At 39.6% G+C, this 22,842-nt stretch overlaps 1 protein-coding gene across 4 annotated transcripts in view; it reads right to left on the reverse strand.

Annotated features, from left to right (window-relative positions):
* The window catches only part of NCOA2 (nuclear receptor coactivator 2), a 188,357-nt gene that overhangs the window by 19,466 nt on the left and 146,049 nt on the right, over window positions 1-22,842 (reverse strand). For all 4 annotated transcript variants that reach the window (XM_059862013.1, XM_059862005.1, XM_059862021.1 and 1 more), the window contains 7 exons: window positions 21,557-21,704; window positions 18,174-19,443; window positions 9,446-9,656; window positions 6,132-6,341; window positions 4,145-4,360; window positions 3,382-3,511; window positions 207-372 (listed from right to left, as the gene is read on the reverse strand). In XM_059862013.1, the coding sequence (XP_059717996.1) occupies window positions 207-372; window positions 3,382-3,511; window positions 4,145-4,360; window positions 6,132-6,341; window positions 9,446-9,656; window positions 18,174-19,443; window positions 21,557-21,704 (2,351 nt within the window). The remainder of the gene's footprint in view (window positions 1-206; window positions 373-3,381; window positions 3,512-4,144; window positions 4,361-6,131; window positions 6,342-9,445; window positions 9,657-18,173; window positions 19,444-21,556; window positions 21,705-22,842) is intronic.

Below are 22,842 nucleotides of genomic sequence, written 5' to 3' on the forward strand. Positions count from 1 at the left end.
GCAGGAGACCTAGGTGAGGGTGGCAGGGGAGAGGAAGGAAGACTAAACGAGGGGCTGAGGGAAAGTTTTCAGGTGACACTGAGCCATTAAATGGACTTCCACTATCCTAGCTTGCAAGAAGTGTTTTCAACTTTTTCAACTCCACCGTGACAACATATTTTATAAAAGCAATATATAATACATGCAAAATACCATGTCCAGTATACCTGGCTCACTAGTTCTGGTATTCCTAGAGCCCTGTCGATTTCTTCTAAACCATCAAAATTCCTTAATGCCATGTAAAGCTGATCCAGGAGAGCACCCTCATCACTTGGTGACTCTGATGAAGGATGATTACACAAGAGATCATCTGGTGAGCTGCCAAATGGCTGCCTGTGAAAACATGAACACAGGGTTGGTAAACAGCTGCTGGAAAACATGAAATAATATCAGAGGATTAGTACTCAAACTGAACTAACAAGTAGAGACAGAAATTATTTTAATTGCTGCCAATTTTGGTACAAAGTTATCCTCGGTGGAAGTTATGCTACCCCAAGAAGTAACTAAATGACGAATGCCTGTCAAGAATCACAAGCGTGGTGATTCTGACAAGCAGGAAAGCCCAATAAATGTAGCCCAAGTGCTGACTGCATATTACAGGGTCAACAGAGGAACTGAGAAGTCAGTATAGAATACAGCCACTGAAGACAGGAGGAGAAATAACTTCTAAAATTTTTAAAACTAGTCGTAACTTTGAATGTCTCATGTCAGATCAAGTATACTACCACAAGTAGTACTCATTTCCATACTCTCTCCTTAGCTGGTTTTCTGTCAGGCTAAACAAGCCAAAGAGGTCACACAGATGGGTCCATGGATTGTCTGAGCTCTCAAAAACTGAACATCTGGAAGAGCTGGGCAGAAGCATGAGGGAGCAGGGAGAAAAGGACATTCCCCTTTTTGATTGCAGCAAAACACTGCATCAGCTTACCCCAAATGCACACTTGGGTATCAGTTTATACACTTGGTTATGTGCCTTGGAAGGGCATCAGCAAGAACTTGGGTACTGTCAGGCAGCATGTGATGACTCTATAAATCCTGCTTACCTCACCCCTGAATTTGTATGCGAAGCACACTTGCAGTTACAAAGGCAGAATAAAGGTTTGCTATAAACTCAAAGGACAAAACTTCCTGAGAAACAAACTAAATCTGAAATAACACCTTATCTGCAGCTAAATGACACGGTTTTGTTCTGCAGTTCACACACCTGCCCTGCTTCACGCACGCTACCACAAAATGCAACAGAAAATAAAAAGAGCAGAGCATTCTGCAGGCAAGGGCAGCTACAAAATGCACATCATGGAAGAATCCCATCCCAGATAATTACTCAGTGACAACAAAAGCTGTCACCCATGGAGGGAGGAAAAGCACTATATGTGAACCCTTTTTACATGTCTGTTTAGAAAAAACAAAGAAACATGTTTGTGTATTTAGTTTCCATAATGAGATATATGGTTGCCATGGTAGTCTAATCTCTTATGTCAAAGCTAAGCAGGAGAGCTGCTGCATCGTCAGGCTGCACACGGAATGAACTCAAGGGATGGCAGGCAGGAAAACTAATAAAAATACATTCTTTTTAATTGGATCCCAGACAGTTAAAAAAAAAAAAAAAAGGAAGGGTATATGACACACCTTTAAAACACTGCAAAGTATTAATCAAACTCAGAGAAATTTTTCTAACTCTCATAGATGAAATTATAAATCCGCAAAAAGGAAAGAGCAAAAAAAAATCCTTTGATTCAAATTGCTTACAAACTCTAAAGATAACTTTTAAGAAGGGATCTGTTATATGGAAAAACAGTTGATGAGGCTAGCAAAAAACCCTCTCTGAAATTGCAAGTGGGTGTGTACACACATGAAAAAGAAAACAGAAACATTTGTCAAATTCTGTATATTAAAAAATGACAATTACTTACAATTTCTCCATTTCTTTTATATACCCCAATGAAAATGTTAGTTTTTAATTTAAGAATTATTTTTACTCATTCAACACATAGCAACCATCAGATTATAAAAATAGCCATCTTGGGGATTAATAAAGCGAGAAATGGCAGCATCGACCAATTAATCGTCTCTGGCTGGGGTGTAAATGATCAAAATATTGGTACTTTCAGATGCAATGCAAAGGGAATTTTTTTCACTATCTTCAGCTATAAGGAAATTAACTATGTGGAGATAAGGAAATTATTCAGCTGTAAGGAAATTGTGACAAATGCAAATGTAAAAAAAAATGGAAGAATTAACTGCCTGGCTTGCTGACCAGACATGACCCTGTATTTTCTTTTAAGGTGTAGTTTTTAAAGTGAATAATTCCATTATACAAACAGTGCATTGTGCATATGGATATGCTAACTGAGGAAAACACCAAGAAACATCTCAAAAATCATGGAATATAACAAAGAAAACGCCACATATATTTATTGGTAATATTTTTGGGCATCCTAATGAAAACTAAGAGAATGTAGTCAGAATACAAACTTTTTTCCAAACATACTTTTTTTCCAAATGCATCCACCTAATTTTCTTTTCAGTGATCCCTCAATTTACTACTTACACAACTGAAAATATTTCAATGTTTTGTACTTGCTTGTCCATTTTGCATTCCTTAGACATTCCATATACACACAGTCTCTCTAAAGTAAGCTGCAGACCTTTTGGAGAAGACATGCCTCTTTTTTAAGAAGTGTAAGCTGCTTTTAACAGTTGTGCCATCACTTAAAAGTCTTGATGATGAATGAAGTTATTAAAACATTACATATGAGTTAATGAGTTGTGACCAAACTGCAGTTCTGATTACCTGAGGAGGAGCTAACTTCAGGGAAGAGGCAGCCTTCCTTTCACTTCATCTTTCCCTCCTTGTCTTTTACAGAATTTAGGTCAATTAAAAGAACCCAAACAAAACATAATTAACCATGTCCTACATCACTTAAAATGCTACCCTGCTGCAGGAAGGGACAGATATTAGGACTACACAGTCATGGCTAGTACTACTAGCACTCTTCCACATTTAGTGTTAAGTGTAATTGCTAACAACAAGAACCACAAAATCAGACAAAATCATGCTCACGTTAATGCTCCAGAGGTGAAAAATGGTGCAACTATACCTCAAATGCTGGCAGCATTCACTGTGATACAGAACTTTGAATTCATTCAACACATTACACGGCAAAGAGAGCATTTATAAATATTACTGGAACACACATACATTTCATGAGCACAAAATAATGCAGAAACTAAACTGATGTACATTTGGTGAATGTTCTATGCACAACTTTGTTTCCATGAAGTGTGTAAATTATAGGCCTGCAAAATCTCTCTGTGTTCTGATGTGACACCAAGACTCACCTGTTCTGATTACCAAAAGTCGCCTGTTCTATAGGCAAGATGCTGTCTGGCCACGGTGCAGTCTGATTTGGAGGTGCCTGCTGTTGGCTATACTGAGGTCCTCCTATGTTCATTTCCAATTCAGATGGCCCTAATCAAGAAAAAATAACCATACGACTTTTCTGAAGAGAAGCTACTTGCATGTTAATTCTTTCAATTGAGTTACCTATGTTACGGTAAAAGCAAACTAAAGCATTAAGACTTCAGCAATATTACACTTAAAAGCAGTATTACTCCTTTGTTGAAATTTGCTTTTAAATTTTGAGAAAATATGAGTATTCTGAAAGTGGCTCAAAATTATAAAATAGCAGATACAACACCATAGATGCAAAAATGAATAAGACAAGCATAAGAAAAAGACTGTACATAGAGTCAGTATTATAAAGCACTTGCTTTAGAAGTGACCAGGAACAATTATCATTCCACAGCGTTTGGTCTAAAAAAACTCCACAGTCTTTAGTGAACCAAAGCAACTTCATGTCCTCTTTCTCTGGCCACACAACCATGGAGCTACAAAGTAGCAGGAACTGTCCATTTCAAAACGTGTTAAAATTCAGCATTTTAGACACCTTCTTTCCATGATCCACAGGAAAATTTCATGGTGAAATATGGTTCTTATTGAATCTATAAACAAACTGAGGATTTCTTACTTTCTTCTTTTCCTCCTGCTTCATCTTTAACAATCCAGGGTGCACCAAAAGGAGCAGCTCCACGTGAGACTTACCCATATTCATGACCTGAGATGGAAGCATCTGCCTTGGGCCAGGCTGGCTGCTGGGTCTCAAGGGGATGCTGGCCGTGGGGTTGCGGATCATGCCTGCTTGCACCGGCCGGTTCATGGCACCAGCCGTGGGCGCGCAGGTCACCCTCACTGCGGGGGCCTGGCTGCCCCAGTCTCCAGATGCCATGGCAGGCCGAGGGGCATTGCCACCAATCATTCCTGCACAAAAGCCAAACACACTCAGGTACCAGCACATGATCAGAACAGCCTCAACACCACTGCTGCCTGAGGAGCTTCATTTTCAGCAATACCAATGCAGTAGTTTCATTCAAAGCACACTGTACCACCACAACTGCCCATCCAGATGTGCAAATCTGCAGAACGATGCCTTACACTGCTTAGTTGAGGGACTGGAGACTGTGATACATCTTACAAGAGGAAGACCCTTTTATCATTTCCGAAATGTTGCTCGGGGTAAGTGTTCCCACATGTGGCCTGCGACAGGTGCTGAGGGTGTGTGGATAGCCTTAACTTCCTTCCTCAGGAAATGAATCACTGATGTGTGTCAGTGCTTTACTTTCCAAGTGCTAAGTGAGGATGAGGACTTGACTAACAATGTGTTAACACTAAACACACTTACAAATTAGAAGGACTGAGTATCAATTTGTGTTCTGCAAACATCTTTTGGTGACTTCTTTCACTTGGAACCCAGAGCTCTCAGAGCCTCGAGGTTCACCCAGATAATCTCAGACGAATGTACAGTGCAAGGAAATTACTCACAGGAACTTTCCGATAGATGCTGAAGTTCATTACCGTTATTATAGGGGAAGTCCTCCCACATCTACTGTAAACAACTGATACGTCTTATTTACACTTGGAATATATAGAATACTACACTATGACAGTAGCCAAAAAGCCTCAAGCAAAACCCAACACAAAAACCCTGAAGTCCCAAAGACGGCAGTCACAGTATTTATATATTATATATACAGTATATATACATTTCAATTTTATATCAGTCAAGAGAGTAAATAAAACACTGATTTCAGGTCGGATTAGTGGTTCAGACTGGTTTTTTCAGTTGCATTATGCAAAATCCCAAAATGAATACTAAAAGCCACACAAACAATTATTACTTATCAGTTCAAATATTTGGTGACATAAAACCAGAGAAAAACGCTCTGAAGAGCTGCTGTACAAAATTTGCTTTAGTGTTACATCCTCAGGTTCAGTCCATTTGTGTACATATTCTATCAGATGAAAGATGTGCTGTGCTAGAGCAAGGCAGGAACACAATAATATTCTCTAACTTGTATACATAAGACGAATAAAATCCTCTAACATGTATATAGAACACGAAAGTAAGATGACACTTGAAAGAATGCAAGTTGATCTCTAAACTGCCTAAATAAAATATTTCAGCCTGTGGCTGCATGTCTCTTTTAATACTGATGCCAACTGAATACACATATTTGACACCAAATAGCCAGCTGAGAAGATTTCCAATGCCCATTTATTTACTCAGAGCTCTTACAGGGTTGTCACACACTTGCACAATCTCATATTATGCACTAGTTGAAATAAATCCATCAGCCAGACTTTTCTTGTCAAACAGGCTATATGTTTGTCCCTTATTAGGTGAACATGCTGTTAATTGCAACATCTGATGGTTCCCAAAAAGGAGCTAAGACTACTAAGTAAAGAATAATTGAGGGCAAAGCCAACATCATAAGGGCAACAGTATTGCCCATGATTTTGTTTTGAAAGACCCATCTCTATAAGTAGGTAAAAACCAGTGCATAAAAGGCAGGACTAAAAATATGCAGACAGAGAAATTCAAAATAAATATGCCAATATATAATATCCCACAAAACAGACTTCATGGAGAGTAATCATCTGCAGCAGCATCAACCCCAATGTTGAGCTGCACATGCTATAGCCTGTTACTCAAGTATATTTGGGAAAAAAAAAAAAAAGAAAATCATCTTACCTGCGCTGCTGTTGCCTAAAGTTCCTTGACTTCCTATCATCCCTTCATTCCTGCCCATCAGTCCCGGCTGAGGTATCACTGAGTAGGGGCTACTCGTTCTTATGGGTGGGAAAGTTCCTGCACCTGTTGGGTTCTGCAGTGTTATGTCAAGTGGTAAATTCTGGTTTGGTAACAACCTGCCCAGTTGCCCTGCTCGTGGGTTATTAAAAGCTAGACAGGAGGAGCAAAGAAAAAAAGCAAAGTTAAAAGAATGGAAACTTCACTAGGTTTAAAAAAAAAAAAAAAAAAGAAAAAAAAAGAAAAGAACCTAGACACAATTAAAGCTCTTGGGCTCAGCTATTTAATGTTGCATAATTTACTCACTTCATATCTGTCTGAGATACATCTCTTCTTGACATTTAAATATAAATTTCACAATGGAACATTCTGACACTAAACACAAACCAGATATGATGTATATACACAAAAACTTTAAATTATGCAATTTAACTGACAGAAGAGCCACTACAGCAAAATATACCACTATGTGATGTGCATACTACTGTCAATTACTCTTATACCTAGTAGGACTGTAATTGCATGCAGATGCCATCCTCAGGCAGATTGTTAGGAATTATCTCAGTTTGGAGAGTTTTCCAGCACAAGCTGTGCCCCTGAAGAAGTTTTCAAAATTAAGGACAGACTGACTCTATATTGGATCCCACAGCCCCGTTTCACCATGTACCTCTTAATTTTTCGGCTTTTACATTTTTTGTCATTGATAAAAAGAAATACTTCTGTGATTCAGCAACAACAAAAAAACAGCCCAGAATCAGAGCTGTGCCACCTTAATATTCTGGTAAAAAAAAGAACCATATCCTTGATGATTGCTGCCATCTTTATGTAACTACTTTCTTCTGGGTTGTGCTTTTAAAATCAACCTCTGCAAATAAAATGGCAGCCTGCCTCAGCAAAGTGAGTTTCAGACTGTGACTGGCAAGCATCTGGCTCAGCTGGTCTTTGGGCAATGTTCCAATGCATGAAAGCATCCTCTGTGTGCTCAACTAGCTCTCAAACATGAATCAAACAGTGACCTTGTAGCTTTGATTCTACTTCCAATCATACCCATGAAATGCATGCAAGTAAATGAAATATTTTTGTGAAAATACTATTTGCAATACTTTCTGATAGCTTCCCCTAGGAGAGGCACTTCTGCATTTTTGTGTTCATCACATTACTGAGAAGTTAAATTAATACTTTCTTATTTTAGATCGAAGTAGTGCTACTTTTGAATCTGAAAACTTACATGAGGTTTAGCAAGTTTGCTAAAATGCACAGAAATATCTCACAACAGAGGTCACTGACTTTTATTTTGTAAAACCAGACTAGAGGAACTCATCGTATTTTTTTTTAATGTAAGTTCTTTGCCAGGTGTATTTGCTTGTATGTGTGTACAGAAAATATATCACATTACATACACCTAACTCCTAACCATGAGATTTAAGTTTTGTCTTGTCTGCCTGTTCAACTAAGCAAACAAAACTTACTTATGAAGCAAAAATTTCTTTCGCAAGATTAGGGGTTATCACAAAATCTAAGGACTGAAGCAAAATTAAACTTCAGTGACAGTTTCAGAACAGTTTGCTCCAGAAGTTTGACACATCACATAGATAAATGAGTTATTTTATGTGCAGCTTTGCCAGCATCAACTAATATTACAAAAAGAAATTCTGGAAATGTGGCACAAAATAACAACACAGTTGATGAGCTGTGGTGGTGCTTAGATCACATTACCTCCTGCTAATTCTGCTCTTTGTCAGGATGGGACTGAAGGAGGCTCCCTATCCTCCATGTAACAGACTCTAGCAATTTGGCAGATCTAGCAGCCTTTCTACTTTTCAACAGGCAAAAATATTTGTCTGTTGAAAACAAATGTAATTCACTAAAACCTGTCAAATTAAAGTTTGTTATTTCATCAGAAAAAACAACTATGAAAAACCCCAAATCTCTTCTGGAATTGTCTGTGATTTGACATTCATTCTACATTGTTTTTTTGTGAGCATATGAGAGGCCCCTCACTTTTTCTGTGGACTTGTTTTCTGTATGCTCTTCTAGTGAACACGAGGCACAAGTTCCTAGGGGAATCAGGCACAGACACAAGATTGAGCTGGGGGAAAATATTTTAGGTTTTAATTTAGATGGGAAATAGGATGCTGCTTTTACAGAACTGCTGCTAACCATTTACAGTCATACAGTTACTGTACTGCCAGTAGCTTTAAATGCACATTTAAAGCTAGGTTACCCCTAGAAAGCCAAAAGGCTGGAAGGAACAAACAGACCTTACTTCAGGAAGAATATGCTGAAGACTTCATATGCACAGAGATTCCCTTCTGACTTTGGAGGTGTTGCTGTTAGTACCTCTATACTCACAAAAGCAAGTACATTAAACCCAAGCATCCTTCTCTGAGCAACATGGATAACAAGTGATAATTTAAGAATCTGAAGTGGCCTTAATATGAATTTACACACTAATATTCATTGATAGAATATTAGTATTTATGTAAACATTTTTAAGTAATTTGAGTGAATTTGAAAGTGGCTCAGTGTTAGTTTAATATTATCAGAATGGCTAAAAATATTATCTAAACCCCATGTACTACAAGAAAAAAACCTAGAGCACATATAAGGAAGTAAATAGATGCAGCCATCCTAGCCAACAGGAGCAAAAAATGAAGCAGTGGTTTTTCATGCTATTTTATTCAACATTAGTACTTGATAAGACTCCTGTCTTGCTTGCTTTCCAGTCTATTATGATGGCAAACCAATGTTTCAATGCTGATTTGTAAGCTGATTAATAAGGTTAAGGAAAGCCGTCAGCTGGAAGTGACTCAACTAAAAGCCACAATCTCAAATTAAAGTTGGGCATTCTTAATCTTCTGTCCTTCTATTAATCTTGTGGTTTTAGAAGAAGACTCTCCTTCATGCTTAGAAAAGCTTCGCTGCAAGAGCTGCCAGGAAAGAAAGACCTGCATCGCAAAGAGATGCACGCGCTCTCCGTGCCAAAGCCCTGCCAACAGCAGTGTCACCTGTCACCCCAGGAGGGGATGTTTGATTTGAGGGTACACCTGAAAACGTCTCCGGGGACACAGACTCTCACTCAGGGTGTGTGAGCTAGACACAGCCCCCGTGTGCCTGGAGCTGGGACGACCGCAGATGGCGCTCTGCCACCACACAACACCCGCCCAGGACCGGGAGCTGCCCGGTTCCTCCCTGGCTGACCCTGACCGGGGGTTCCCGAGCCCGGTGTACGCGTGCGGAGGACGGGGGGCACTCACTGCTCTGTGAAATCCTCATTGCTGGTTTCTGGGTGGCCACCGCCGCGCCGGGGCTGCTGTCACTGGTGAGCTGCATGAGGTCATTGATGATGGCTTGCTTGTCGACCGAGCCCGCTGGCACGCCTGGGCGGCTATCTGGGAAAAGCTGTGGTAACTGGCTGTTCTGCAGGTCATCCAGAATCTCTTCCAAGTTATCCAGCTCACTGCCTGGCTGCAACAAAGAACACACAAACCCCAGTACAGGTCGCTGCTCGCCGGCTGTTGGCCAGGCCGGGCAGCCCCCAGTGTCACGCCCGCAGCGGCCTCGGATGTGTCTGGCAACAGGCCTGATGTGGGGGAAGCTCACAAACCTGTTGGAAGGGGACTGGGAAGGCTTCCCAGGGCTAGTCTGCCCTGCTTTTGGGGAGCCCAGAGCGGCACTGGCACCCTTCAAAAGCCCCTCATGGGGACGTATGATTCCATACCCTGGGCAACAGGGGGATTCCTCCCTGTGCACTCTGTGATCCGGGCCGACAGCAGGGATAACAGGAGAGCCAGGAGCGCTGCAGATGGGGGTTTACGTAGGTATAACTGCTATTTCTTGCAACACAGTTGTATTTCTGGTCTCTTTATGACTTGATTAAAAGCATACAATCAGAAAGTTACTTTATGGCTATACCAATTCCCCACATGCCTTTTCTTTGTTATATTCAAAACCTGAACACTGAATAACTCTACACAGGTTATCTGGCAAGATCTATACATAGGATTGGGAATTTATTATACTCCTAACTTCCCAAATCATTGAAAATAACTTCTCTAGAGTATGACAAGAGAAATCTACATCTACATATGAATTTACATTTAAATTCAGCAGAAAATTAATGAAATAAAGATGGGAGAAAAATTAAGTTCACCTTACACTAACATAATTACCGACCTGCTTGTTTTTCTTATATATACCGATTTTCACTGGTCTTCTCTTTTGTCAGCTTCTCTGTCTAAAACCTCAGAATTAAAATAGTTTTCTGACTGAAATGTGGAAATCATTGCAACTATATTCTCCAATCCTAAACTCTTGATAAGGGTAAAACTTGGGTAATAATCAAGAGCAGGATGTCTGGTTTCAGTTTACTACCATCTTGAGCAGTAAATATACCATAGCAGTATTTATAACAAATATCTACCCAAAATCAGTATCTTCATTAGGAAATGTGCAAGGACAGCGGAGAGGCAGAATGAGCAGCCACCCATGAAGGATGGGGAACTGAGAAATAATACCACAAACATGCAGAACTGAAATACAATTCTTTCACAGGATACTGCAGAAATACCTGACATGGCTTTAAAATACCTACTGAGGTTCTCACAGGCTAGCTAGGAAGCACTGCACATTAGCCTATAGAGAACTCCTGCCACCACATCTAGCCTGCTCCTGGGAAGTCCAGCTGTTTTATTCAAAGGTAGCTAAAATGCCCCAAGGTTACACTGCTAAGTGCTTTTCTTGGGTGACTGACTGCAAATAATCATGGTGCTATTTTTTATTATTTCTACATCATGTCCTAGTCATATAAATTGTAGTATATGATGCAAAAGAGGAGAGAATTCACTCCATTAAAAGGCAGCACATGGGTGATCCAGAGGCTGGTGTTATTGGCAAAATGGTAGGAAATCAGAGGACTGGAAGAAATTTAAAGCCTCCAGGCAAAATCAGTGTATGCCATTCCCTATGGAAGTTCATACAGTTGCTTGTTAAAGACATCCAGAGACAGAAAATCCACAGCTTCCCTGGAGAATTGGTTTCAGCACTCTGCCATCCTTGCTACTCTTGTATTTCTTTTATAAGTCTCAATGCAAAATCTCTCACACAGATATTTAGACCCTTCCTTCCAATCATATTTTGAATCTGGAGAACTTATTGTGCTACCCCCTTTCTTTTTCTAACTTTTTCTTTATTTGAAAACACGTGCCCTTTTGTGTTTTAAGCTGAAATGAACACACAATCTCAACTTGTGAATCTTCTTCAGCAAATAACCTGTTTTCTAGGCCTCATATTTACTCTTGCTGCTCTTATGGATTGCTTTTAGTTGATCCACACTTTTGCTGAAGCCATGTCCAAGACAGGACTTAAAATGAAGCCTTATAGCTGCTGGCTAAAGCAGAAAATTTCCTCTACACATAGTATGCTTTGATGGCATATTCCAGAAATGCATGTGATTCTTTTAATTACATGACATTTACTTACTCTCACTCATCTTGTCATCACTAAGATCCCTAGAACAGCTCTGAAAAACTCCTATTTAGTCACTTCTCCCCTCATATTAAAAAAAAAAAAAAAGAAAAAATCTGAGACATTATTCTTGAGTAATGATAATAAATAGCATTTATTCACTCTGAATGTTCTAATATTTTGTTTCTGTATCTCTTCATTGCAGCTGAATCTGAACTGAGACCTCCAGGGTCTTTGCAGACATTCAAGTGCCACACCCAGCTTTACCAAGCTCTATTGTCATATCAGGTCATTTAGGTTAACTAAAACACTGAGCAGCTCTAGATGCTGCACGAGTCCTGCAGCATCTCCATTTTGACAGTGAATCCTTCAATAACCACTGTGTGTGGAGGGATTTCCAAACAGCTTCCTCACCACTCACAGCAGTTTCATCTTGACCATGCACCTCTACCCTGCCACAAGGAAAAGGGCCTTACTCAAATCTAAACACCTTGACATGCTATTTCTATTATGCCAACAATTCTGCTACCCTCTTGCTGAAGGGAAACAGGTTGGCTGGTCCAAGATTACCTGTTCTTAACAAATCCCTCTGATGACTCACTGCTTTCCAGGCAATTACAAGCAGCTGGGTGGACCCAGCACATCAGTAGAAAAGGCTGAGCAAGGAGGAATCAAAAGTGATTATATGAAGCCTAAATCTCTGCAGGGACAGGTGATAAGCAGATTCAAAAAGGTGCTCCAAGAGACAGCCATGAGTGATGTTTATAGGAGCTGCAGTTTGAGCGATGGGAGATCTGCTACAAGAAGACTGTAAGAGCCAGGAGAAGAGACTGATATAGAGCATCATAAATTATAGAAGGATGATTCAGTACTCTTTGGGGGAATTAAGACATATGGCCTTCATTACATGGATCTGAGACAACAGCAAAGGGAAGTTTTATATGTTGCAGGGGGGTTTTTTGGTTGGTTTTATGTGGGATTTTGTGTCATCTTTTCTTTTAGCATTCTGGCTACTGCAATTCTTTGTTCAAACACTACATATATATATATATATATATATATATATATATATAAAAGCAACCTCAAAACCAAACCTAAAAAAAAAATACCAATGAAGAACATATTGATCCAAATATGTCAGAAAACTGCACTCCCTAAGATGTTTCTAATTCCTCTCAGAAGTGGCAAGAAAGGACAAATACAACAGATGTAATTACAACAACCCAAATACATAACCTTCTCCTTTTTTTTGCTTAATAATCAATATTAAATACTTGAACTTTATATTTTTATCAGGGTTCTCAACTGCTACAAAAGCTCCAAGAGATTTGGAATTAACACCAACCTATGATGTTAGCCTAAGTCTTTCCAGACTCACCCTCAAATGGCACCATATGTGCAGAAACTAGCATTAAAATATTTACTTGGTTAGATTCATGGGATTTTTATTTTATTTATATTCTATATTTACTTTGTTAATGGCCTAAATTGAATTTTGTGTAAATAGAAGGCACACCCTAAATTCCCTGAGAAACAATTCTTTGTCAGGAATTAAAAAAAACCCAAAAAACCACCTGATAAAGTGCTAAGAATCACAAGAAAATTCTTGTGTGGGTATTTTAACTATGTCTAAGTAATGCAATTATGAAAATCACTGTAGAACTTGGGCACTAGGTGCCAGAAAGTGTAAGACAAATAATTCTCAGGGATACTTTTGCATTTGAAAAGTACTTATTTTATACTGTCATATACAGAAATACAGATTAAATTTAAGAGCTTACAGAAGCTGTACTGAAAGGCAGCTGCACCTCAACATGAAGTTTGGTTTACAAAAGTTGCTGTTTCAAAGCCTGGCTTCCATGGATTGTGAAGGACTGGATAAGATACTCAAGCCTCCGGAAATCTCCTTCCTGCCATAGGCATTGCCCATGGCTTGCACTGTGACCCTGTACTGTAAGGACTTACAACAGGATGTCTTTTGGTGGGGACACAACTTGAAAGTACACCTGATTTGCATAAATTTGAAATTTAGTTCATCTTCTACCTCAGAAGTACAGGCAAAGCATTTGACCGTAAGAGGCAAATGAAACCAAATCCCTGCTCCAAACTGGCGATAAATCAAAGGATTAGAAAAAAGAAGGGGAAAAGAAATTAGAAGTGGAACCAATACAGTATTTTTCTCCCTGGTAACTGCAATAAACATAAAATTGGCTAGAAATCCTATTAAATTATCAAGCTATTCTATGACTAACATTTGAAAGTAGAACTCTAATTGAAAGACATTCAGAAAATGGAATCCCCATTCTAAGGTTCTGATAGAATTTCAAGAAGAAACAAATGTTCCTCATGAACTTAATGGATTCTGGACTATTAAACCAGAAATAGGTTTTTTAAAGATGAGTGGCATGTGTAGAGAAAATATGCTAGTACTGGGAAGATACTGGTTTCCACATAAAGCATGAATACAGGAGAATTGATAAGTATGCGAGGAACACTAGAGCAGTTTCTGAGTTTTAGGACAAAAATGTACATACTTCAGATGATTTCTGGAACAGCATTTGTGCAGACTGTTGCATTGCAAAGTCCCTGTCAAACAGCCTGTACTTATGGTCTACTGAACAAAAAAGAGGAGAGTACACTTGTGGAGATTAGGGTTTTATTCCACGCTCCCCCAGGTGATTTCTCAGAGAACAAGCTGCTTTAGCAAGGCCGTATCTAACATTGCTTATGATGTTTCTCTAATGTTCCCCTGTACTTTCACTCTCCTTCCCCTCCAAGCTGTCAGCCAGTCCTTGCCACATCTGACCACCTCCTGATCACTACAGGGGCTGCTCCTGGCAGTGGACAGTCAGGGAGAGCAGGAGAAGGCAGGTTTACTGCTGAGGGACACTCTCTTCCCTTTCTAACAGTGGTGAGCCATATGAGAACTTGTGGTGCTCGACAGCAACAGCCCTACTACGGTTGGTGCTGGAGGAAAAACCCTGCTGAGTGTCCCCAGCAGGTCCCTCTTTCATCCCCTCCCCTCCAGCTGCTGTAACTGGAACAGCAGTCAGCCTAATAAAGCCTGATAACCATCATCCCACCAAGGAAGGGAAAAAGGTACGGCAGGGCTGGAAATATTCTCTGCCATTTGAGAAAGGCTTCCTGTCAGTTGCTGCTCTCTGCAGAAGAGTATGTTTAAACACACTACCTAGAAGACTGCTATTTTTAGTACAGTGGTGCACTTCAAAGCATTTCCTGCTCAGAAAGTCACACCAAAAGTAAAAGGAGAAAATGCAATGGCTCTGTTGCCTCCCAACACACTGATCTCCCTTGTAGAGGCCATCCCACTGCTGCTCTGCTACAGTTTCCAGAGAAACTGCACACTCCAGTGACTAATTACTTAAAAATACAACATTCCTCAGGGAGGAGAAGTTTTAAATAAACCTGCAAAATAGGTAACACAAGCACATGGCTAATTTTTACATATGGGAGGAAAAAGGAGGGGGAAGGATGCAGGAGGATGGAAGAATTTAGCTCAAGAATCTGTGTTCTAGTCTTGTACTAAATAGTTCCAGCTTTGATCTAAATTTAGGCAATGAGCACTTCCTGTGGGAGACCATCTTCCAAAGCTGAAGAGTTTTGATGCTAAATATTTTTAGTGATTTTATAATTGGGGTAAAGTGGTTATTTGTTTAAAGGCCTGGCCTTCAGACAGTTAAACACTTACATTATTCTATATTCCCCACCATTTCCTCTCCTACTCCATGCTGGACTTCTGTTTATTCAGCTCCAGGTTTCACTGCATTTCACTGCATTTTAAGTGGGTTTTGAAGTTCTGTTTACAACCAACATGAGCAACAAAAGCCCTTCTGTCATTATCCAGCAGTCTTCCATCACAGTGACAAGACTGGCTGCTCCATACCTTGGAGCTGAGGAAGCCCTTACCACTTTATCACGACTCCTGCACTTCTTTGTGGTTTTCTGAACAAACCCAACTCCCAGACCTTTCTGTACCTCCGGTTCTCTCTCTCCTGGGAGACAAACTCTGTCTCCAAATTTTAAGAAAAGGCAATACATCCACAGCCCGCACTCCAACCCCCTCAAATCCCTTCCCAGCCTCAGAAATGTAAAACCTAAAAATAAAAAATGAATAGACCATTCACTTTAGGAAGTTCATCATTCAGGAGACCTGATTTTCAAATGCTTGAGGTTGGCAGTGCCTGTAGACACTGAAGTCTCTTTCTTGAAAGCTGGTTTTATAGTTAGTCTCATGTTTACATTTAGGGTGAGACACAAGTTGCCCATGAAAAAGTAAAGCAGCTAGTTTAAACTGTTCACCTGTGCTACCACTTGTCAACGGGAATACCAGTGAAGAACAGCTTACCTCATCTGATTTAGTCACACATTAGGATAAGTTAAAAAAATAATAAAAACATCCTGGAGTATTTTTCTGTTTCCATCAGCAATAAAAGGAGTTTGTAGGACTACCTTGGACTAGACAACAAAGTTCTAGAGGGGACAGAACTTGCTCTCTGAGAACTGGCTTGTAGGCTGAACGGTTTCTTGTGCACTCCACAGAGATCATGAAAGAGAAAATTTTAATTCTTTTCGAGAGTTAATTCTAGGGGAACAAACCATCTGAAGGCCATGATTTTGATCTACGGATGAAGGGCATACTTTTTTTGTGATTACCAAATTTTACATTCTTGTTGAGTACCTAATTTTGGACAATCGAAGATCTCTGCTTTCAATCTAGTACTGACTTCAATGTGTAGGATTTGAACTAGGAACTGATATCTATCAGACATTTTAAAAATAGGCCATTCTTGCTAGTTTAGCTGTGAATTTCTTGATATCTGTATTTTTCTAGCCTAATGAACCATCAGTTCTCAAAGAGAATCTAAACCCTATCTCTACAGACACTAAAAAATACAGGCTTCTATTGAAAACTAAACCAACATCCAGGCTTGAGGATAAATCAGTGCAAATTTCAGTGAGGAGAAATTAGTACAATATGGCTTGGTTTCCCCCTAAAGTGTGAGAAGTACTGAAAAACCACGATTGCTCCTACATAGTGACAAGAGTTGTCAAATTTTGTAGAAACAAAAGCAGCAAAGTAACCTTAGGAGTTGCCTGGATAACTGAGATTTTAACAATGCTGTATCTACACTGCAGTGGCACATTTGGCCTGTATTTTGTGGTTATAACCACTGTTGAAAGAACTGTCTGCTAGTTATAGACTGCCAAAAGGGCAAATAAAAAAAATAATAATCCAATGTTGTGTCTTGGGGCTAAGAAAATGTCATCTATCCCTCCTCAGCCTCACAATACAATATAGAAAATATAAACAAGAATGTCTTTATGCACACATAATAAAAAGATACCATGGGTTAAAAAAATAAACAAGCTGAAACCTAGTCTACACATTAGAAAATAGACAAAATTTTTAAAAGTAAGGATATGGCTGTGAATGAGACACATGAACATTTGCATTGTATATGCATGTGATCATGATTTACAAACTAAGGCTTCACACACAGGGCTGCCTGGGGATTAATGACCAGCTGGGAGATTTGATAGTGTAGGACAAATCTAAGGATCATTAACTCCAGCTAGTTATAACCTTCCCAGAAAATGCTTTATACTAAAATTGATATTGTAATTACCCATTTTATAAATAATATAAACAGTAACACTGAAGGAGCAGATTGCTTTCACTGTGTCCCCTTTTCTTGCAAAGCTCTGAAAACTGGAGCACTCTGGGTGGACCTGCTGCTTTTGGAAAAGTGAATTCTGCATGAAAGCCAGTGTGACATAACACTTCTTAGTATAGGTCCCAACAATACAGCGTTTATTATTGTGTTGGGCAGCACAGCAACAAGTGATCTTGCACAGAAAGCTAAGAAATTCTGAATGCAAAATTCAATGCAGATAACCTTGCATAAGGAAACATGATCCCTGCACTGAATGATTAACCTTTCACAGAAACTTGAGGCTGAATATAAAGAATTTTTAAGACGACAAGAAAACTCCATCAAATCCTCCAAACTGGCACAGAAGTCTATTTGCTTTGATTTTAATTTGCAGGTCAAGCATAACATGAAGACCAGAAATGCAAAGTTGTTATCAGTCCTTTCAGACAACCCTGTTCTTGAGCATGAACCTGTTTTCCATGGGAGGAGTGTAGCTGCTATGCTGGGCTAGGTCAAGGACCCATTTAGCAAGCACAACAGCAGTTCAACCTCAGCCTGTGGGAAAAGCTGTCAATTAGGTAGCACTAACCAAGAGTCACGAGTATTTTCTCTTTGCCTGACTACCATCTGGGAAAGGCACCCTGCATTATCCATCTCCTCCCAGGCAGAGCCTGTGCTTTTACACAGCGTGATCATCACCAACTGGGAAACTGAGTGAAGACTGGATTTCAAAAGACAGGTAACAGCTTCCTGATGTGCCAAGATGCTGCTCTCAGTGGAAGTCAGATGGCAGGAATGCAGGCCTGGAACAAGTCATTCACACATAACACAAAACTTAGCTTACCTGTTCATTAGGCTCAAAGCTTATCTCTTCTTTTTCCGTCCTCATAGCTATTAACTTTGTGCTACCGGAAGGGTCTGCCTTACTGTCCAACCGCTCCAGTTTTGGGGGTATGTCTGGTAAACCAATATCTTTAGTATCATCTTTATCTAGCAAGTAGCGAAGTAGTGCATTATTATTCTTCTTAGGACTCGCTGGCTCCTGTTTAACAGTCACCTCTGAACCAGGAGCTGTGCTACTGGACTCCTGGTTCAGTTCTTTGCCTGTGGCCTCTGCTGTGAGCTTGGCCAAATCTACAGGAGAACTACTGTCCTGCAATAGTCTGTGCAAAATTTTATGCTTCTCCTTGAGCGAGGTTCCGTGTGCTGAACCAGACCCAGGCAACCCTCCTGTGGAGTCCTTGTTAATGTCTCCCATGGTACTGGACAAAGGTGAAGGCTCCATCTGATCCGATTTGGTGGTCAGCAACTGTAAGAGCTTTGTCTGGCTTTTTCCATCGTGCAGTTTATTCTGTCCATCAGGTCTCTCGCCACTGACAACTGGTGGCATGTTGCTATCGCTGTTGTCTTTCTGTTCTCCTGAATGGCAGCTGCTCTCTGCTTGTCCAGTTGTACCTTCTGATTGCTCCCCATATATTCCAAAGCAGTCTTTAGAGTCCAGGCTTCCCATCTTGCTTAGCTGGGGAGGATTCATATTCACAGGGGAATTTTGTAAATTTCCCATTTTTAGGTCAGGTGAAGCCAACGACGATCCTAGAGAAACGCCGTGGCCCTCGCTGAGGGCCTGAAGTGCGTTCAGGGAACTGTTGGTGTAGTTATGGCTATTTCCTGTGCTGCTGCAGACTCCCACAGGTGAATGTAAGCTTCCTGCAGGGGAGAACTGACTGGGTGGGATCCGAGGACTTCCTGCCACTCCAGGGCTCACACGATGCCTTGGGGAAAGCATAGAGTTTGGCTGCCCTGGGTTCATGCCGGGGCTGCTTTGAGAGGGGCTATTCATTTTTAGTGCATAGTTACTACCCTGAGGAGTGGATGCTTGTATGCTTGACACATGGTTCATTCCCCCTGAACCACCAAACCTGCCTGCTGGCATGCCCACTTGCTCCTTTGGGCCATTTATGGCAAAATTTATATTGCTACTGATGGTCATATCCTGACCTGGGTTCCCACTGCACATGGCCTGATGGGCAGGGCTGCTGGAACTAATTGGGTTCAATATCTTCCCCATTCCTTGTCCAGTCAAATCCTGATTCATTCCACAGACATTCTGCTCTCTATGTGGCGAGAGGAAGAAAAACAGCCTGTTAGCTAAATGACAGTGGCCAACTTGCAATTACATTACGGAAAAAGAAGCAAAACCCCAAACCTCACTTTAAAATAACACAAAACCCCTACAATCAAAAACAAATCAACAATTTGACAAAAGTGATATGCAACTCTCAACATGGCTGAACATGAACAGTATGGTTTTTCAGTGCCTCATTAGAAAACAATGAAAGAGAGGAAAAACAAAACTGAACCTCATTTAAATGACAGTCATTAGAAATGCTGATAGGTTACAATTTCACACTCCCTTTAATGTATCTTTCCTCTACAATTTGGCAAGAGCTAACTTCTAGAACTGAAAGAAATCTCATCTGAAACATATGACCCAACAAATACATGTTTTACAAGACAGCTGCGGACAGCTGTTTGCTGGAGTTTTGAATTTCTCTAAGTTAGCCCCACCACAAGGCTGGAGTGGGCTATTTGCCCACCAAGTTCATAGTGAAAAGAAAGTTGAAAAAGTCACATTTTTACACTGCCAGAGTATTTCAATACTGCTCCAAAACAGCCTGTGAGCCAAGGGAACTACTGGATACTTGTTCAGAATGAGAACAGTCTGTTAACAATCCAGTCCTGCACAGGCATTTAGGAAAAGGGGAGAAGAAAAACAACAAACCACACACACAGGAGCTGAAACTCATATTTTAGAGATTTAAGCCTCAAGACAGAAGAAAGAGAAAAGAGAGAGACACACACACAGAGAAAAAGCTCTTGTGAAAGCACCTGAAGGTCACTTTTCTTTTCCTCAGTAGATTTTAATTAGTTTATGGGAGGATGTAATATACTTTTTACTCTGTGCTAAAACTTAAATTAGGAAAATCAGATATATTCCCAAATACTAAAAGCTACAAAAGAGACAGAGTCAAGTAGTTTAGGAAGGAAAAAAATGAGATTCTGACCAAAAAAAAAAAAAATCAAATCAACTCTGGACTTCCAAAACCAAATACAAATGGAACATTCCTAATATGCATTCTCCACGAGACAAAAACCATTCCTACTTGCACAGTATAAGTAAGTGCAGATACACCTTCACTTTTGCTAAAGTGTGAGTAGCGAAATAATTGAAAAATACAGAGTAGTGAACCTCCTTATTCTGTATTGGTTACCTTAGGTATAAATGCAAAGGTGAAAAACATTAACTATAAAAAAGGGGTATTTTTAAAACCTTATTACAAGTACAGTAGTACCAGCACTCTGCTAAAAAAAGTGCAAGAAAATTTATGAGTACCGTTTAAAAATTATTAGTGCTTGCTTTTTAAAATGTAAGATTTGGCACTTAATAAAATATTAGGTCTATTCAGCAATCCAAAGAAAACAAATTGCAGACAGCTTTTAGTCGGATCAATCTACAATTTCTATAACATGGTTTCACTTATAATTATGTTTAGCACTGTTTTCTTCCTCTCAAGAAAAATGATACAGAGGACTGGGAATAAAGCCTGAAACAAAGTCTGATACAAATACACCAGGATCTGCAATGACTTAATAAAAATTGTATGTTAAAGTACTGATGTCAGTGATTACTCAGTCCTGACTTTAGCATATTCTTGTCTCTACTTTTTGAAAAAAACCCCAAACTAACAGTAGTGACACTCCTTAGGACTGGACATATGAGAGCCACTAAGCCAAGCACCAGAAAAGACAAGGCATAAAGGGAATCAAGAATTAAGTAACATTTTGTCTAAAGTGCAGCCCTAGTAATCATAACATGTTTTTTAAAGAAGAACCAGAACCAGTAACAGAATGTGAAGTACAAGAATTATAAGTTTTCTAGATTTAACTACTGTTGGAAAGTTTATCTACTATGTAAAATACAGGAAATTAAAATACTGAAAATAAGAACATGGCATTGAAAATCCACCATGCCATTTTTAAATTCTGAAACAATCTTACAGTCTTTTCCTGCTGCAAGCATTGATTTCAAAATCTTACTTTGTTTCCATGATATCAGTTCTGGGTCAACAGAAATCTATCAGCCTTAAACAATCTATTTGCTTTGGCAACCCTGTGCTTTGCATGACTCTTAGCGGAGTGTGGACGCAAGGAAGTGGCCAGGATTACCTGTGAAGCATATGCAAGGAGATGACAAGCTGAGGTTCACTGGTCGTCTGAGAACGGATGAGCTTGCTCTTCGTTTGGGCAGAGACGATGGTGCCATCCGACAGGGAAAAGCGATAAACGGGGCTGAAGGCCAGCCCCTGCCTCAGCACTGCAGGCAAGCACAACAACACAGGTAAACTAATGACAAACTGCAGGGCACGTAGCTCGGCTGCTCAACATCTGATGCTTAGCACTGATACTGCAGATGTGGTGCTAATTAAGCAAAACAAATAAAAAGAACATTTTGAAAATAAATAGATGCAATGCGTACAAAAAAAAGGATCCCGCATGCTGCAGGGTGATCAAATGAGAATCTGCAAGGAGTGACAGCAATAACAGGAAGATGCTATGAAATAGAATGTATTCCAGGAGCAGACAGGAAGCTCTTGAGGTCCATTTCACTTTTCATCAAATATGTGTCTAATTCCTTTTGCTCCTCAAACACTTTCTCATTGTACCATTACATCATGATGATTTGATATAAATGTCCTTAGTTTTTAGATCATCTGTTTCCATTAGCCCGTATACTCTCCTCCTTATTGCCTGCCCAAATTGTCTTGCAACAGTTACTCTCACTACATCTTTAATTTAAAAAAAGCATAAACTCTTACCTAAGAACAATTAGAAATGAGAACTGGAAAGAAAAATTATTACTTTGAAAAGAACAAATACAAAATATATATATAGCTAAAAAATTACAAATAGAATTACCTAAATCAAAACTGGGGCTCTGCTACCCTTTCTCAGGGTTGATTGCATTTCAGATTTGGGGTTTACTTCACTGTACACGGCCTGCAGCCCTTTAAGTTTTTAATGTAATTCTGAACTTCAACAAATTCAGTTTTTTAACTTCCATACACCCCTGTGACACTTCTTTAATGAAATATTAAAACATGCTATGAAAAGGAAATCTGCCAAACATTTATTCTACTGTTCACTCTCTGACATCAATGAAACAAGTGTGGTCACTTAAAATTTTTAGTCCAAAAGCAATCGCATCAGGATTGCAGACATGAAAGAAGTAAAATACTTCAAAATTTTTCATATAATCATTTAGGGAAAAAAACAGGAATGAAGCACTACAAATACATTTAATTTCTTTTTTTTTTTTCATACATCTATATTTTCTGTGAGGTTCTGTGTCTCTCTTTTTTATTTTATTTTTTTTACTTAATAGTATCATGTGATCTTCATTTCATTGCTAGTCTTTTAATATTTCCTGTTGTAATGAAATGATGTGGTTTTCC

Source organism: Haemorhous mexicanus, chromosome 1 (genome assembly GCF_027477595.1).
Source record: "Haemorhous mexicanus isolate bHaeMex1 chromosome 1, bHaeMex1.pri, whole genome shotgun sequence".
Lineage (NCBI taxonomy): Eukaryota > Metazoa > Chordata > Aves > Passeriformes > Fringillidae > Haemorhous > Haemorhous mexicanus.